Source organism: Osmerus eperlanus, chromosome 10 (genome assembly GCF_963692335.1).
Source record: "Osmerus eperlanus chromosome 10, fOsmEpe2.1, whole genome shotgun sequence".
In the NCBI taxonomy this organism is placed as follows: domain Eukaryota; kingdom Metazoa; phylum Chordata; class Actinopteri; order Osmeriformes; family Osmeridae; genus Osmerus; species Osmerus eperlanus.
Window position 1 is genome coordinate 9,237,456 of NC_085027.1, and position 17,630 is coordinate 9,255,085.

At 41.0% G+C, this 17,630-nt stretch overlaps 2 protein-coding genes across 4 annotated transcripts in view; both read right to left on the reverse strand.

Annotated features, from left to right (window-relative positions):
- Window positions 1-45: 45 nt before the first annotated feature.
- Window positions 46-6,413, reverse strand: paqr5b (progestin and adipoQ receptor family member Vb). The gene is made up of 8 exons (XM_062471924.1): window positions 6,313-6,413; window positions 5,794-5,921; window positions 3,374-3,579; window positions 2,759-2,885; window positions 2,460-2,504; window positions 1,599-1,689; window positions 1,222-1,366; window positions 46-1,044 (listed from the first exon to the last, which is right to left on the reverse strand). The coding sequence occupies exons 1-8, from the start codon at window positions 6,364-6,366 to the stop codon at window positions 782-784; spliced, it is 1,059 nt and encodes a 352-aa protein (XP_062327908.1). The 5' UTR covers window positions 6,367-6,413; the 3' UTR covers window positions 46-781.
- A 4,912-nt stretch (window positions 6,414-11,325) lies between these two features.
- Window positions 11,326-17,630, reverse strand: part of glceb (glucuronic acid epimerase b) — a 38,034-nt gene continuing 31,729 nt past the window's right edge. For all 3 annotated transcript variants that reach the window (XM_062470938.1, XM_062470936.1, XM_062470937.1), the window contains 2 exons: window positions 15,823-16,115; window positions 11,326-15,373 (listed from right to left, as the gene is read on the reverse strand). In XM_062470938.1, the coding sequence (XP_062326922.1) occupies window positions 14,642-15,373; window positions 15,823-16,115 (1,025 nt within the window). In that variant the 3' untranslated portion in view covers window positions 11,326-14,641. The remainder of the gene's footprint in view (window positions 15,374-15,822; window positions 16,116-17,630) is intronic.

Consider the following 17,630-nt stretch of genomic DNA (forward strand, 5'->3'; position numbering starts at 1 on the left):
CATAGGCTATTGTTGTATGATTATAATATATAAAACATCTGTTTTAAATGGGTACCTTTCATGCAAAGTTAAATATCTTTATTTTATATATATATATATATATTAACATTTACATATACACAAGCTATTAAATACAAAGACAGCAGTCCATGACAATGGTCCCAATTCAGTCTCCCCATGTAGTTTGAGATCCACAGTTTGTAATTGCACAATACATTTGGTTTCATAAAATAACAGAATATACATACAGAATACACATGAGATAATACAGATTTCCTGTCAAGTGACATATTTTGCATTTATCACCCACTTCAAAGTATCTGTTTTCCAGCCATATGTTCTCTTCATGGTACACAACAAAACTGATGAAAGTAAAGCCTGTGTGTACCCGTCATTAAGTAAATATGCTACAATTTTTTATCCTTCATCATTTATCAGCAATTTAATAGTTGTAGCTCTTGTCAGAATATGTGCAGAACATAATGGATGTTCCCTCAGATCGGATCCTCTACTTTTGGCACTATTTTGTAAATGTAAACTGCGCCAGTGTCCTTTGTGGAACTGTTTAAAATGCCTATGGATTATAATGTGTGGATGCATCACCAGTCCATTGTAAAGTAACAACTCAACTCCTATGAAAAAGACTCAATGCTATGTCAAGCCATGGAGGTTCACTGCCCCCATAGCTCACCCAAAGTCCGCCCATAACAGCCTATTCTAAAATTACAAGGGCTTTTGGAAAAGAATAACGCTTTCAGCATTTAAAAGTCAATTGTTAAAGTTAGGAGTGGCAACATGACTTCATGTCATTATCACAGATTTTTCTCCCTTGTGCAGATGACCGCAGAGGTAGACTGAAGAGGAAAATGATTAGAAGACTAAGAACTACACACATCAGTGCAGCTCCCATCGTGTTAGCGAAGGTGATGGGCAGGGAGTGTGTGAGGAGCCAGTCCCGTCTCGCCATCATGTCCTGCTCAATTGCCTCCATCTGGAAGTGGGTGCCAATGATGCCGCACACATGAAACAATTGGTGGCTGTGGCCTTTAGAGGGCACAATAGGACAGTGGTTAGTTCAGCTGCAGTACAGTGGAGGGAATAATGTGGCAATGCAGACAGAAACAATCAATGGCTCACAGCAAAGACGAATTATGTGGATGAAAAAATGTGGAGGATGTTGTATTGCCAATGTTCTCCATAGCGCAAGGTGACTGTGCTCACCTATGTAATCAAAACTGCCAGGGGCCAGGCGCTCTGGTAGATGTGTGGCAAAGAGAAAGGCAGTAAGGAAGGCTAGAGCAATGTGACGTAAATGCAGAGGATTGGTGTCATTGGTTGTGCAGCTTTCACCTGTACACAAAAAGATCTGCCGGCAAATAAATGCAAAGGAATTAGCTTTTGGTACTACTAAACTCACAGGTTTGTGGCAAGCATGTAGCAGCTCACTACAACTATAATGCAGAATTATTTTATATAGAATCCTACTTTGGTACACTAACTGAAAAGTCCAAATAAAGTAAACTTTTTATAATTTGTAGGGTTAAGGTTTGCGCTGTTGAACAAAGTATGAAAACATTATATATACAAAGAAGACCTACCCTGTAAAAGAGCGGAATGTTGTCAAACATGTAGGGGTAGGCGAAGGCAATAATACGAAAACCTTTTCCAAACTTTGGACTTTCTGTGAATCTGGAACACAGAAAATGTAATAATGATCTATCTAATCAAGAAAATACAGGCATACAATAAATCATAGACACTTTAAACCAGCAACTACATATTTTACTTCAGTTCACTACAGTCTTAGAATTATGTGTGGTATGGTGGTACCTGTCAAACTTGATAAAATATTGTAAGATTTTATGTTGACACAGCACTTAGATCAAGCCTGGCATTCCACAGATATTTCATTACATTTTAAGGCTGAGATGACAACACCAGTTTACACCCTGATTCACTAATATACAAGTTACACATATTGTTATGGTCCCATGCATACTGAATTACATTAAGTTGAATCACTCACTCACACACATTCCTGACCTGGAACCACCTTCACACAATTGCACCTGCTGAGTCATCTACAGACTGATTAGCAAAACCAGATTTTCAGAGTGTCATTCAAATAAATATAAGCCTACAGTAAGTGTGAACTCAGTCAACTCCCTCTTTGGCTAGGAGTATAGACTTTCTGTTGCTAGCAACATGTTACTAACAACATGCAATGCATGCCAGGTTGTTTTGTCTTTGACCAGCTTAGTGCCACAGTATTGAATGAATTGCCTGTATGTGGTTTTCTAAAATGTACACTACAAAGATGGTGGTGGTCCCAGTCATGTTTTGTTATGAGAAATTGGGAGAGTTAGGGAAATAGCTAGAAGAAGGATATTTTTTAACTCAATTTTGTTAGTTCAAAGGCGATTTTTGGAAAGCACAAACACAACATGCATGTAGTTTACCCTTTTATGCTGTCATTGTTATATTGTAGAAATGGCAGGCCAAGCCTTAGAGAGAGAGGAGCAAAGAGGGAGATGTGCATATTCAGACAGCCATACCAAAACACTATTATATGAGGCTTGATGTAACATAGACAAGTTGGAAAACCTTACATAAAGTCTTTCCACATTTGTGTGTCATTGACTTAATTAAAAATATTTTACATCATTTGTTTATTTATTGCCATACATACCCCAAAACCACACATTAAAAGTAAAAAGTACATTTTATTTACACAGTTTCCCCAACAAAGTGTCCTTACCTTGAATAACAGGCTAAGGAAGTGCAGACAACAGTGTTAATAATGGCGAAGAAGAGGAAGTATTGGTGGAATGTGCTTTTCACCCACTTATCAGGGATGACATAGGCAGAGTAGGTGATGGCAGAACCTGAGATGAAACAAAGATGTGTGTGATACAAATTAAAACACAAATTCAGCACACAAGAACACCTGTGTTACAGAACACACCAGCAAAAACAAACAAGTGCCCTTATCACACTCACACTTATTGTGGTATTATAGGAGGTATAGGTGTGAAACATGGGTGTACATGTAATGTACAAGTGAACTACTCATGTGATGGAAGCACACACAGCATTTAATTCTTCTTCAGACTGAAATGTGCCGCTTTCAAATGACCTTTTAGAGCCTATTTTATAACTAAATGTCCGTTCACTGTTAGAAAAGACATTTTAGTACATCTTTAACATACTTTGCTTTTGAGCTCCACAATTGATGAAAGAATAAACACATTTCCCATCTGAATTTTCTGGAAGTGTCTTTAAATGTACTGGCCAACATTACATAAAACGAGAGATGCATAAGATATTAGCTGATGGTTATAAATGTTACATCTGTTAGTTTCTGTCCACTCACCTAGACTGTAGAAACTCAGTGCTCCATAGTCGAAAAAAAAGCAGACATGGCGGGCACGGGTGGACATAGAGCTGAAGGTGTGAGCGCAGCTGGACGCTAGTGGGTACACGCAACACGACACCAGGAAGACCAGGAGGGGCCAGGTGAACGAGTCCTCCCAGACGTCCTGCATCAAAAGCACCATCACCAACTTCCCCAGGAAGTACCTGGCAACAAGACACACAGGAGTTGCTGTTACACCTAAGTATACATTAGCTCATCCCTGTGTCACACTAGTATTGGCACATGTATGTTACACAGATTTTGTGTGTCCCATTACATGGTACATAATACTATAGCAGGCCAAAAATGCCACAGGATGCCAATTGATAAATGGCATCCTACATCTGGGTGCAATTGTGGGATGCATGCCTACTGGCAGTATTAAAGCTAATCTGACTCACAACTCTCTGCACACCAAATCCCTGATAGTGTAGCAGCAGGATAATGGCTCCTTATTGTGCAAGGCAAGTCATTTCAAAATTTGAGAAGTAAAACAAACTGGCCTGGTTGTGTTGTTATAAAAGACCACTACATGTCTCTTCAGTCACCGACTGTGGAGTTATATAAAAGTGTACTACAGGGCACACAATAAGTGAAGTTATCTTATCACAGTGGTTGGGGCTTGGCCCTTAAACACACATTTATAGAGGTAACGAGCTGGCTTTCCATGTCTCAGCACACCTCATTAACAAATGAACCTTATTTGTGCTTCTCTCCATCACTGCACCCAGTTGTTGACTAATTGTGTCAACTCATTTGAGAGCTGTAAGCAGAGCTCATTAACGTTGACTTGTAGCCCTGAGTTCCTCACCCGACCCCAGTCAACACACATAGAAACAAGCATATACACATGCACACACACACACACATGTTCAAACACACACGCATGGACAAAAAGGCAGGCAGGCACTCACTCTCACACACACTCACACAGACACACAGAAAGCCTCTGTGGAATATATGGCTGCCACAGCAGATCATGTCAACTGTGGGGGAAGTGAGGCAGGGCTATGGGGAGCAGTTATCACTAGCACCAAGCCCCAGCCTCATCACACACCTCCTCACCTTTCTGCCATCATAAACAAACATGGGCACCATGGTTGCTATAAAAGACCTAGGACTGGTTATTTTCAGTCAGATTTGTTTACATAACTGATACTATATATCTGTTCTCTCTCAAAGATGTAATATCTGAGAGAAAAGTATTGACACCATGTTGACATTTGTACAAAATGAGATGCTGACCACAAAGAAAGCTACAGCAGGTGCTGATGATGTTCGAATTTCCGTGGATGTTAGGTGTGGAGGGTTTGGAGTTTCGGGTATGATCAGGATTCTCTGTTGACAGTTGGGCGTGCACGATGCTAGACAGCTTTCAGGTATGGTTTTTAACCCTCGTGCTGCCTTCGGGTCACATGACCCAAAGGTTCATAACGAACCATCGTTGTGTTTACCCAATTTTACCCAATACAAAAACAAATTAAAATAATTTTCTTTTAACCTTTGCAATGTGGGGGGTCTGAGACAGCCCAACGGTTAAAAGAAAATGCTTCACTTTGTCTTTGTATGCGGTAAATCTGTCGCAATACGACGGTGGGTCACAATGACTGATGGGTCAGAATGACCCGAAGATAACACAAGGGTTAAGATGCCCGTAGGCTTGTTTTATCATGGCTGTGTGTCTTTGAGACACTATGATAAACATTGCAGAACGTCCTTGTTATTCAGGCTTTTTTAGATATCTGTGCTTTAAGAGATATTTGTTTCTATTAATGTGCTGAAGTTCCTCGTTCATCTTAAATCGCTGTCAACATTTTTGTCATTGATGAATGCGTTGGAATGCTAGAGGTATGTGGGCTTGGCTATGACTGAGTAATTGTTTTGTTTGTTTGTTTGTCAGTGTTTGTGTATTAAATCAAGATGATACTAGAACAATCAAGATATCTGTAAAGATAGTTAATCTTTCACTTAATATACTTAATATACTGTGCTTCAACAGACCTAGCATTTGCCAAACATAAACATTAGATACACAAACATTTGGCCATAACTTATAACTTTTCTGTTAAATGAATGCAAATATTCCCTCTCTGTCACATATATCAATTACAATGTGAATAGGCCTTTCTGCGGATCCCCTTCAAGAATAAAAATGCTTCAGATATCAGGCACCTTAAAAGCTTGAGTCAAGTCAATGTACTCCGCTATGAGGTAAGTTGTTTCTTATCAGTAATAATGTCATTTTGAAACAGTCTATGCCATTTTTTTAAAGCGAGGACCCAGACATGTTATTGATATTTGAAATGATTTTAACAAATATTTGAATGCAGAGAATATAAGAATTGAAAAGTGTGACAATGTATGTATTTTGACTATACCAGGTAGGAAGGAAGTGGGTCCATATATTGAGCGTCTCATTGGTCAGTTGGAAGAGGCTCAAGATGCAATCAGTTGCCGAGCTGCGCGGGTGGCGATAGCCAGAGATGATGCTGTCCTCATGGAACACCTATAAATAAAACCTTACTTTTTGTTACTTGCCAACACTCAATACACAAGTAGCTATAGAGAGCAGATTTACAAAGTACACAATCAACTCCATGTTACTCAAATAATTGTACATTCCCTTTCCAATTAATTCCAATTTAGGACCAGGGCATACATTTGTTTAATGTTTTCATTTTATGATGGAAAACATTGGATTGCAGTCTAATAAAATATGAGAGCAATTTACAAAGTTACCTTTCAAATGAATTATTCACCAGGTGAGTCTTTAATAATGTTTATACTTAACTCAACAACCAACTCAAACCCACTATTCATTCATTCAACGAAACAAAAAACTGAACAGTGTCAGTCGAAATTACATATTAGCTCCAGTGAGCAATGAGTAAACTTACTTTGGGTACTTGGTTGATGGTGAAGACTCGGGGTAGTTTGATCAGGCTGAGCATGGTGTCATGAAAGTACAGAGCTGGGGATTTGACTGTGTCAATGAAGTGGCTTGGAAGAAGCTCCACTCTTTATGAAGTTGTTGTTGTTATATTGCACTGTAGGTCCCTCCCATCTAGCCTCCCACCCATCCAGAATATCCAGTACCTCTCTCTCTCTCTCTCTCTCTCTCTCTCTCTCTCTCTCTCTCTCTCTCTCTCTCTCTCTCTCTCTCTCTCTCTCTCTCTCTCTCTCTCTCTCTCTCTCTCTCTCTCTCTCTCTCTCTCTCTCTCTCTCTCTCTCTCTCTCTCTCTCTCTCTCTCTCTCTCACACACACACACACACACACACACACACACACACACACACACACACACACACACACACACACACACACACACACACACACACACACACACACACACACACACACACACACACACACACACACACACACACACAGAGAGAGAGAGAGAGAGAGAGAGAGATACTGATAATGCGAGACTCACAAACTCAGCAAGTCAAGCAGGTTTTGGTGTGAAATCAGTCAGACTCACCAGGCAGCTGCGAGTGACATCAATTGTTATAAGCAGAATCACATTTTTAGCTCACAGACAGTTGACACACGAGCTACAAGTGCTTTATCATGAACATGCTACTCTTGAACACAAACAAAACAGGGATTACAGTGCATTAAGGGTGTGAATTGCACTGGTAGTAAAAAAATAAAATAAAAATGTTATCATTCCATTCTCTCATTCCCTTCATCCAACCCTAGAAGGAATAAGTGTCACACCCAGAGAGCAGAAGGTAGGTAGCTGAGTAAATATTGATCTTGTTCAAATTCTTAAGACAATGAATGCATGTCCTTTAACTATAGAAAGGTTGTAGTGGGGACACAAATTCAGGCTTTAACATTAAATACGCTTTTTTCTGTGCTTTGTATTTGTGATTTGTGCTATGAAAAAACGTGAGAAAGACTGTGTGGATTGTAAATGGTTTATATCAAATTATTCGGTCACAGGCTCTAAAGTGGACATGCTGTACACAATACGAATATATTGAATACAAAAAAAAAAGTTATGTTGAGTTAGGTTAGGTATTTTTTTTATGTTTGTCTTGCACAAAATGTACTGTTAATTTATAATCTCAGAGACTAGAATGTGTGCAAATTAACTCAAGGCAAAGGTCAACAAAGACAATCCAAAGCCATCCAAATCGCTGGTCTTTCTAGTATGTATAGTGGCCAAAAAAGTATGAATGAAAAGGATACCCTGCTCTTTGCTTTGCAGCAATGTCCATGAACAGAATTAAAACTGAGCCTGCCATGAGGATGCACTTCTAGATACTGAACCTGATAAATGTTGGGCCTCATGTGGCATATGCTTTGCTCATTGCTACTTGCTTTGCTTGCCTTGGCTGTGTGAAAGTACTTTGTGTTAATATGTCAATCTGCAAACAGGAGTTCAGTCTTTCAAGACTGGAGTTTAAACAAATATTTTTTTTTGCCTAGACCCATAAATAAACCAACAATGTATATCCCATTTTGAATAAGTGGATAACCAGAAAAGCACATTGTCGGCAACAATAAACAAACAGTGTGTGCTGTCAAATACAATAAGTAAAATAAATGGAACTGAAGTGCAAATGGTACACATGTGGCAAAAAAAACTGTTGTTGAAGTCTGTATGTGTCAGTAAAACTGCACTCTCCTCCAGTCACAGATTGATTGTGGGTGATTGTACCCTTTGGTTTCAATGTCAGGGTTTAGAAAAAAGAATATATACGGAGAAACAGTGGCAGGCCTCCCTACAGAGCTGTATGGATGAACCATTCTCCATTTCAACTCTTCTAGATTTGAACACACTTTTCAGGCAACAACTTGAACTGTCAATAACAGGTATGTATCAGTCACTGAGTCACAACGAGCAAAAATGTGTATAGATTTCTATTAGGTTCAATATTAGAACACAGTGGCCAGAGGAAAGCCACTCCTCACTGAAAGGCACATGACAGACTGCATGGGGTTTGCCAAAATGAACACAGTCAGACAAGATTCTCAGTCTGATGAAACCAAAATGTAAGTGTTTGGTCTGAAATCCAAGCACCACATCTGGGGGAACACAGGTAACGCTGTCCCCTGGCTAATATAGCATCCCTATAGTTAAACACGGTGGTGGCAGCATTGTGCTGTGGGTATGTTTTTCAGTGGCAGGGTCTGGGAGACTAGACTGGATCGAGGGAAATATCTGAGTTGCATGTATGACAAAGTACAGCAAGATCCTTGGAAAGGAATGAGAAAGGCTTTGGAACAACGAAACCTTGCTTTTGGGCTCGGGACTTCAGACTGGGGTGCAGGTTCACCTTCCATCCTAATAGTTGTAATTGTGATCATTTTCAAATCCAATGGAAAAAAAGGACATTGATAAAACAAAAAATGGAAAATTACATTTGTTTAATTTTACAGTATATCAAATTTGCATTCACATTTCTATACAATACCACTTTCTACCACAAGATGTCAGTGTTTTTCTTTAAAAGAAACAACACTTTTCAGTGGTGTCCATTATAGCATGTTCATATGTGAAAAGGCCTTGCCTTTGTGCAAAATGGGTAAAGATGTTTTGGATGGTAAAATGTTGAATTAGAGTAATAGCTTTAAAGTTTTAGATTGATTTGAGATTCTTACTTGACTAGCCAATTACACATTTTAATAAATCGTTGTGCTTGTCCTTGAAAACTTTCAATAAGGTCTTAAGAGGACCCTAAATCAGCAAAAGGTTTGCAAACATATTTAGTCACAACTAATGGGTAATTAGAGATTAACTCCAACCCAATCAATTGAGAACCACCACAGCCACTTACAGAGGGAAAGCATTGTGCATACTGTAGTTTGCTCTGACTGTTGATAAGAAAATACCCAAGGTCCCCCACCTTATCCTGCAAGCAAAAAGCCCTCTCGCCAGTATTTGTGTAACATCAGCATAACCTCAAAGCAGCTTCTTACACAGGAGCATTCATTATGAAAGCCTCTGGAGGTAGCTGGGAACGGCTCACTTTGATGTATACGCCGCAGTTCTGAGGTCAACGAGTTCAATGCCCAAGAGATCCTAATGTCTTTAGATACATTATTACATTTACATTTAGTCATTTTAGCAGACGCTCTTATCCAGAGCGACTTACAGCAATGGGCATTGAGTGAACTCAATGCCCATTGCTTTGAATGAGTGCCTGCTAAATGTTATGGAATGGGGTTGATTGTAATACCATTGGTGCCAATGTGACCACAGGTTAGTGGGTGAGGGGCTGAGAGTTGAGGGTTGGGCTGATGACAAGCTGCTGTGTAAAGGTCCCCCGGTACCCTCCTGGCTATGTTGCCAGGGTTCGGTTCTGGGAGTGTGTTTCTGAGTGAGGGGTTAGTGGCAGACGCTCCAGGTCCCTGGCAGGCCTGTCTGATATATTATTCATGATAGATAGGCATCTTGATTATCACCTTTTCACTATACCATCCCTCTCACTTGTCAAGTTAACAATGTTACAGTCCCCTCTACCTCTATGGTCTCGTACCCCTCCTAGACTTCACTAACAATGGAAAGACGCAATTAAATTTCTGGTTTAGGACATCAACATCTGTAAATAACATGGAGAGATTATGTTGTTTTTCTTGTATGTTTGTTTTAGGGGGTCAAGAGAGAAAATAACAGCTTGCTTTTAGGCTGAATGAGGTTCTGGATACAAAACATTTCCTTTGGAGCAGAGATTTGAGAAAAGGGATCATAAGACAACCATATTCAGTCCAATATTCTCCAAATTATTTAATAAGAAGACAAAAATGGATGTTCCACAAGTCGTAGTTTTTGCACTAATAGTACTCTGTGAAACATCCCATATGAAAGAGAAAACATTTTAAGACACAATTTATTGTAAATCATTTGAGTCTGAAAAGTCAGAGTGAAATCTCCCAAAATGGCCTCCAATAAAGCTACAGTGGTATTGACCTTCTCCATCTTCATCTTTCTGTAAACTCCATTCATCCAAACACAGTCACCTTTCATGGACCCAAGCCTCCATCCCAAACGCACTTTTCCCACTGGGTCCCAAACTCAATTATGGTGGGTTCAACCCTGAGCTAATCTGATCAGATTCACCATAATATGAAGCGTTCTAAGCCCTCTGCCTCCTGGCTCCGAAGCTTCATAAATTCCTCTAATGGTATCACAATAGTCTCAATGACATCTGAAAGGCACTAAGGGAGGAGAAGAATGGCACCGAAGAGAGCCAATAAAGACACAAAGGCCTGGAGTCTGGGCTTGGCCTCGTTTGAGGGAAGGAGGAAGACAAAGTCCCTGTCAGTGGGAGACTTCATATTATTAGTGTTGGATGGGAGGGAGGCAGAGACGGGAGGGGGGAGAGAGATTGTTTGATTGTATGCATGTGTGGTTAACTATTTGCTTGAAAATGTCAAGAAAGTAATGAATTAGGACTGGGTGTTTTGTGTGTAAATAAAGTAGTTGTTTATGAGACACAATATGTCTATTTTAATTGAAACAAATTGATATGGTAAGTGTTAACACTGCAATTTTGAAAGAAATATAATATTTTATGTACATGAGTCTGAAACTCTCCAAAATGACTGAGTTCAGTTTTGTGTAAAGCCCTAAAAATGGATGTAGATATAATATAATTTGCTCTGAGAACAACCAGACATGGTGCAGTCCTGCATTCAAGTTCCCTAAATGACTTACACAATCTAATTCTAAAGATACCCATTCTAAAGCCCCCCCCAACAATTTGAATGCATCATATATTGAAAATACATCGACCTAACTAAATGGATTGTGCCAAAGAGAAAAGTAGGTAGAGAGAGTCCACATTAGTTCATTTTCAGCGTAAATCATGCTGATTTTTATGTCTCTACTTGAAAGTGAACAATAACGTTTCTCTCTCTCTATGCTTGCAGAAAGAGGCCATTGGACTTTGACTTAAGAAAAACCCTTTATTTTACAACTTTAGAAAGCAATTTTAAGCACAAAGATTTACTCTCTCTCTCTCTCTATATATATATATAAACACTTTCTTCTGCATACAAAAATGGTAGCATGTGCACATTGTGCTTGGATTGCAAAGTCTGTCCAACCGCTCTCTGGGTATCCCACGGCAATAGGACCCAGTAAACATTTTATTGCATAAGTCATGTGACCAGATCTGCACATGCCAATTTACAGGATAGTGGGGGTGTGGGAAAACAAGATGTAAGGAGAAAAGAAAGTAAAACAGATCTTACAAAAATCATCTTGTTACACAGTGAACAACAATAGCAGCTTTCAAAAGGAAGGCGTTGCACATTGTCCAGAAGAAACTAAAACATAACAACTAATGCAATTGTGCTTCTGTGCTTTACTCTCTATCCAAAATAACAAAAGCTTACCCTAGGTGAATGATTCCATAATTTAAACAAGAAAAGAAAAAGTTTGTAAAAACCCTCATACCTCAAGCGGGGTACAAAGGTATGATCCTATTTTTCCCTTTGAAATAGAAATCTAAACGCTAGTTGTACTGTTGCACACATCCCCTTAGACAGCTGAGTTTACATATTTTTTCTTTGCTAGACCTACTTAACTTGTCATTTCAAAAACAAAACATTTCATTGTCAAAAAGGCAGTTAAAGTCTCTGTCGCTTGACAGAGGGAAGGCAGACCAACACACTCATTAAGCTTTCCTGTATGCCGTCTACGGACATCTTGAGCATCTATGTTTGCTCTAAACAAATGCATCATGGACATAAGCACAAATATATTCATAAAATACAACAAAAACACCATTGAAAATGACCTTGAATTTAATTAAAAGCTTTGGTATGAATAAAAATTAAGCTCTCTTTACAATACACTCAATTGGTAACTATACAAGTTCCGTTTATAGATGTGTTACTCCATACTTTCATTTTCTCTCTAAAATGGCAAGTAGGAACTATGCATAATCATATTCATGAGAAGAAATGACATTATGAAATGACCAACCATGGAGGAGCAATGAAAACAAGAATGGGATTATAATGCTTAAGTACGTCCCTTCTAACCTATACAAATAAAAGCTTCAAAGTTGAATATCTTAACAGCCAATCATCTGCCTCCACCTCAGGTATTAAACAGGAAGAGCATCAAAGAAGATGATCTGTGATCAAAAGAATTTGTGTGATCACTAAAAACTTGACTACCAGTGATTTCCCAGATATCATTGCAAATCAACTTCCAATGTATATGGGTAGATGGTAGTGCCTGAACACATCACACATCAATGAAACAATTGTGTACTTCCCTGTTTGGTGTACCATTAATGAGACTGATTAACCCAAATTTGGGAAACAAAAAAATATGTATTTAGTAAAAAAAAACAATAAAAAAAACAAAAGAAGAGTGCTTGCTTGAACCGAGTATCTTTGTAAATCCTCACTCTACATAAACTCGAGGGCAATGCTAAATACCCGACACAACTACAAAACCTTCTAATCATCTTCAAACCCTGCCTGGGGCAGTAGCCCCCCCCCCCCTCAGCTAGTCCCACACGCTGTTTGTTTAGCAGGGAGCTACTCGGAGTGCGCTGACTCACTGGTTAATGCTGTGGCTCTCCAACCTTTTAAATGACTGAATTTGGAGGTGGCTCTGCAACTCTCTTTGCTCTCATTCACCTGTCAACAGGCCATCTTGGGGATAAAGTGAGCCCACGCATGCAACTGATGCAAGGGCCTCTTTGAATGAATTTGTGGGCCAAGAATTAAGGCAGCGTTCAAAAACATGTTCTTGTTAAGAAACTGAAAGATATTGATGAACAATGTGGTCGGGCCCAATTGGCTAACTCCACCACTCACCCAGACGAGTGCACAGAGAATGATGGAACTGGGATGACTCGTACTTAGATCTGCCAGAGGAAGAACTTCACTATGGATTCCCTTTCTTTCCAGTCATGGTTTAAGACACAAAAAGAAGAGGACTATAAATGAGGAAGAGTAACTGATCAACTCCCACTGCTTCTCAGACTCTCGGCCCTATTTACTGGCGATTGAAAACAGTGATATGCGAAACGGAAGGGCTAACTCACTCCAGGCTGCGAGTAAATGTCAACCCTCTGCTACCTCAATGAAAAGGCTAGCTTGCTTTTTCAAAAGCTAACTTACTCCTCCAGCTAGTCTTCACCCAGCGTCTCCACGGCAGTATATGAACAAGGGTGCTGGATCAGCAGGGTTCATCATGGAGGCCATATTGTGGCCAGGCTTCAGGGAATGCTGCAGCTGCCTCTCCATCGCTCAGCTGGAACACAGCCTGGTCTCACCGCAATCAAGCGGAGTGCTGCCCTGCTGAGGCTTGTGGAGCGTTCAGGCCGCACGCTCCTGTCGACAGGGGTTCATCTGGAGGGATGAGCCTGCGACGAGGAGGTAGGGAGGACTGGAGTGTTAATGACCTGCTCGGATATGAGGTCAGAGGCTGGCCTGAGCTCGAGTCCGATTTTCATTTTCCCCAATGTTATAGTTGGTATAGTGTGTGTGTGTATGTGTGTGTGTGAGAGAGTGTGCGTGTGTGTGTGTGTGTGTGTGTGTGTGTGGGGGGGGTGGGGGTTGGTGTGATTTCCCACACAAGGAAGCTATTATAAGTGAGGAATCTTGAGTTGCCGGGAAGACCTTGGTAGATGTAATTAAGTGGGGGTTTACAAAATAGTTTGGAGAAGTAAAATTCTGAACGCGCAAGTTATAAATATGTAATAAATTTGTACAACTTTTTTTCTTTTTGGTTAAGTCTCTCCTCCAAATAATTTATATCACACTTAATCTATTATTTACAGTACTGTCTCTTGTAAGCTATTCAAAACACAGGAACGACTGTAAAAAAATACACTTGGAGGAGAGACTTGTAATAGAAATGTAAGAAGCGGTTGAATAAAATCCTCTCCATTCTTCTTTCTTAACATTGTTTACAATAGTTGTTTTGAACCAATTTTCGCTCTGCATACACAAACACTCCCTGAAGCTACGGCTGTACTTAATTACAACCACTCAGCTCAGAAAAGAGAAGAGCAGCAACGCTACAAAAACAAACTACCGCAAGAGAAAGTTCTCTGCATTGGAGACTGCAATTGACTGAATACAATCCTCACCCTCTCCCAATCTTAGGAGGTCACCCACAAACCCATGTTGATGAGTTACATACAAGATACCCACATGAAGTGAAACAACTCCCCTGCCCTCACGTCCCCAAGTCAAGCATTTTAAATCAATCTAAGAGTCAAGGGGGAAGGGGGTTTCCCCTAATTGTGCTTGGCGCGACCCCCTTTTAGGTAACTCTTCCAGCGCTTCACCACGTCCCTGAAGATGGGCGCATTGTCCACCGACGCCAGCAGCTGCAGCTGGTTAATGTGCGTGGTGTGGTAGTCCCAGCGCGCCAGGTTAGGTGCTGTGCCCAACATGTAGTGCCGCAGGTCGTATATGCTCCCCGAGCCTGTGTCATAGAGGGGCAGCATCGCTTTCAGAGACTCCATGCCCCGGCTGAACAACTGTCCTGCCTCACGCCCTAACTTGTCGCCCGCTGTCTCGGCCAAGTCGTACAGTCCGAGGAGGGAGTAGATGAAGCCGTTGAGGACGAAGGAGCTGGGCGTGGTGGGGTACTCCTCGTACCAGTCATATTTGTTCATGAAGACGGCTTTGACTCCGTGCTGCTCTGAGGGCATTTTGTAGGGTCCTACTGCCTTGAGGGCGGCGTTGAGGTATGACGGGTCCTTGGTTAGCAGGTACGCTCTGACCAGTGTGGACATGGCCTGGCCCTGGGCCATGGCCGAGTACCAACCAGGCTCCAGCGGGCGGAAGCCCTCGCCCAGCTTGCGGGTGACCATGATGGGCCAACCGCCGCGCTCGTCCTGGTTACGCACCAGCCAGTCACTGGCAGCAAAGAAGGCAGCAGTGTGCGCCGTTGTGGAGATGGTGATGTTGTCGATGGCGCCGCGCCCACGAAGCACCAAGCGCACCACACGCCTGGGCATTATCTATACACAGAGGGAGGAAAATTGACAAATGTATGTTCCGTTCTAGACTTTTTTTACATTGCAAGTATAGTACATTTATATTTAGTCAATTAGCAGACGCTCTTATCCAGAGCGACTTACAGTAAGTATAGGGACATTCTCCCCCGAGGCAAATAGGGTAAAGTGCCTTGCCCAAGGACACAATGTCATTTTGCACAGCCGGGAATCGAACCAACAATCTTCTGATTAATAGCCCGACTCCCTAACCGCTCAGCCATTTGACCCCCAGAAAGTAACTGGAGGACCAATAAATTTTTGTACCTTATTGACAATATTTACTTTTTTGTTTTTGAAACTTCAAGGACAAAGATTTTGCATTAAGAACCTGTCAATCAATTAAACACAAAAGATAAAAAGCAACTACATGAGCCAGAATTCAATGCTCCTGGGATAGTAACAGGTCCACATACCTTGGTGGCCTTAACAGCCTTAGTGTTGGACAGTCCCACTCCCTTTCGAAGGTCGGTAAGCAGGTCGCGGGTCACTGTCGTCCAGGCGCCACGTGGCCCAATGCCATAGGTAATGTCACGGTCCTTGAAGGCAATGAGCTGACTGGTGGTGATGTAATGGATGACGAAAGGCGCGCCCTTTTCCGTGGTCTCCAGGACCACTGACACGCTGCCGTTGGAGGTAAACTTCAGGTCGAAGGAGATGATAAAGTCCTTGGAGTTGCCCAATGGGAGCGAGATGCCCTCAGAGTTTTCTGTAGAATTTTCAAAGAAATTACAATACAATACTTTGATACAATAATGGTATCAAAAATTGAATGGGTATCTGAAAATCTTTTTTTGTTTTTTTCTTCACAAATTAGACATGAACAATTACATTAATTTAGCCATACAATTGGAAATGATTCTGATCCTAATTGATGACTCATAAATAAATAAAAGGCTCATCTCCCTGAGGCATCCACATTTTTTTTTTATTCAAGCAACTAACTATAAGGAATAATGTTAGACCATCATATCTTCCAGCCACCAACATGAAAGCATGAAATTGCTTTTAAATATTCAATTTTAGATTCAATTATTTCAAATGCATTTTTGCATCTTACTAATATGCTTGATTACACAGACGCACCCAACAAGAAAACTACTAAAAACAATACTTGGCATATTTTTTGCAGGATTGTACTATACACGTATTTGACTAACTAAAGACTTAATTCCCTCTCTAGCTCTCCCTTGTCTCTCTGTAGTCTCTCCCTCTCTCAGGATGGTGCAGAGCTTCATAGCTGGGAGAGATGAAGGGGCCTCCTGAGGGAGACCAGGTCAGATATGTCACTGCACACTGGGCTTAGAGAAAAGCTGTAGTGTAGGAGCTGAGGGAATAGGGTTGGGGGACAACACTGAGGAAGAGAAGATGTATAAAGAAAGAAGAGATCCAGTACACCATCACACTGTACAGAACCACCTCAATCCTGTGGACATGAAACACACTTTGGCTGGCTGCAGTAAGTCTTCCATTGGTAGATACATATTACATATTATTGCTTATGTAAAATCTACAAGCTTACACCCCCTCAAAAAAAAACACATCATAAACCCCCCCCCCACAAACACACACCTCCTTAGCAACGCTTCACTGACTACAAGGCATTCTTTGAATTAATTCCCGACTGTACAGGCCCTGACAGCTCCCAGACCTGTGTCAGTCTCACCCCTACTTAGTCCACTGGTGCACGCAAAGCACTCCAGAGAGCCAGTATGCGCAGAAGAAAAAGGAGAGACACAGTTAGAGAGAGATAATACAAGAGAGAGCGGGAAAGAAAGAATTAAAGGGATAACAAAGAGAAGAAAGAGAGAGAGACAGACAGTCTGGCATGGCCTAGGTTGCTACGGCTCTTTAATGCACTCATAAATCCATTACTTAAGGCAATTGGGAGAGTAAGTGGATTTGTACTGTGGCCCTGTGATTACTCAACCATCAATAACTTATGGCTACGAATACAGACGAGATCTCCTCTCCTCTGTGAGGCCGACATGACACCCAGCTATCGGGGTAGTGTCAACACGCTAATAAATGACATGGGGGACAACACACTCACTGTGCAAGTGGAGCACTGACTCAATATACATAAGCAAGCGGGAGAAAGTGTGTCATGCATAAACACTCATTGATACACACATTGATTCATGCACAAACACACAATGACGCACATGCACACGCTCTGGCGCTCTATAAAAGACACACAGACGCACACACAACAAATGCTTAC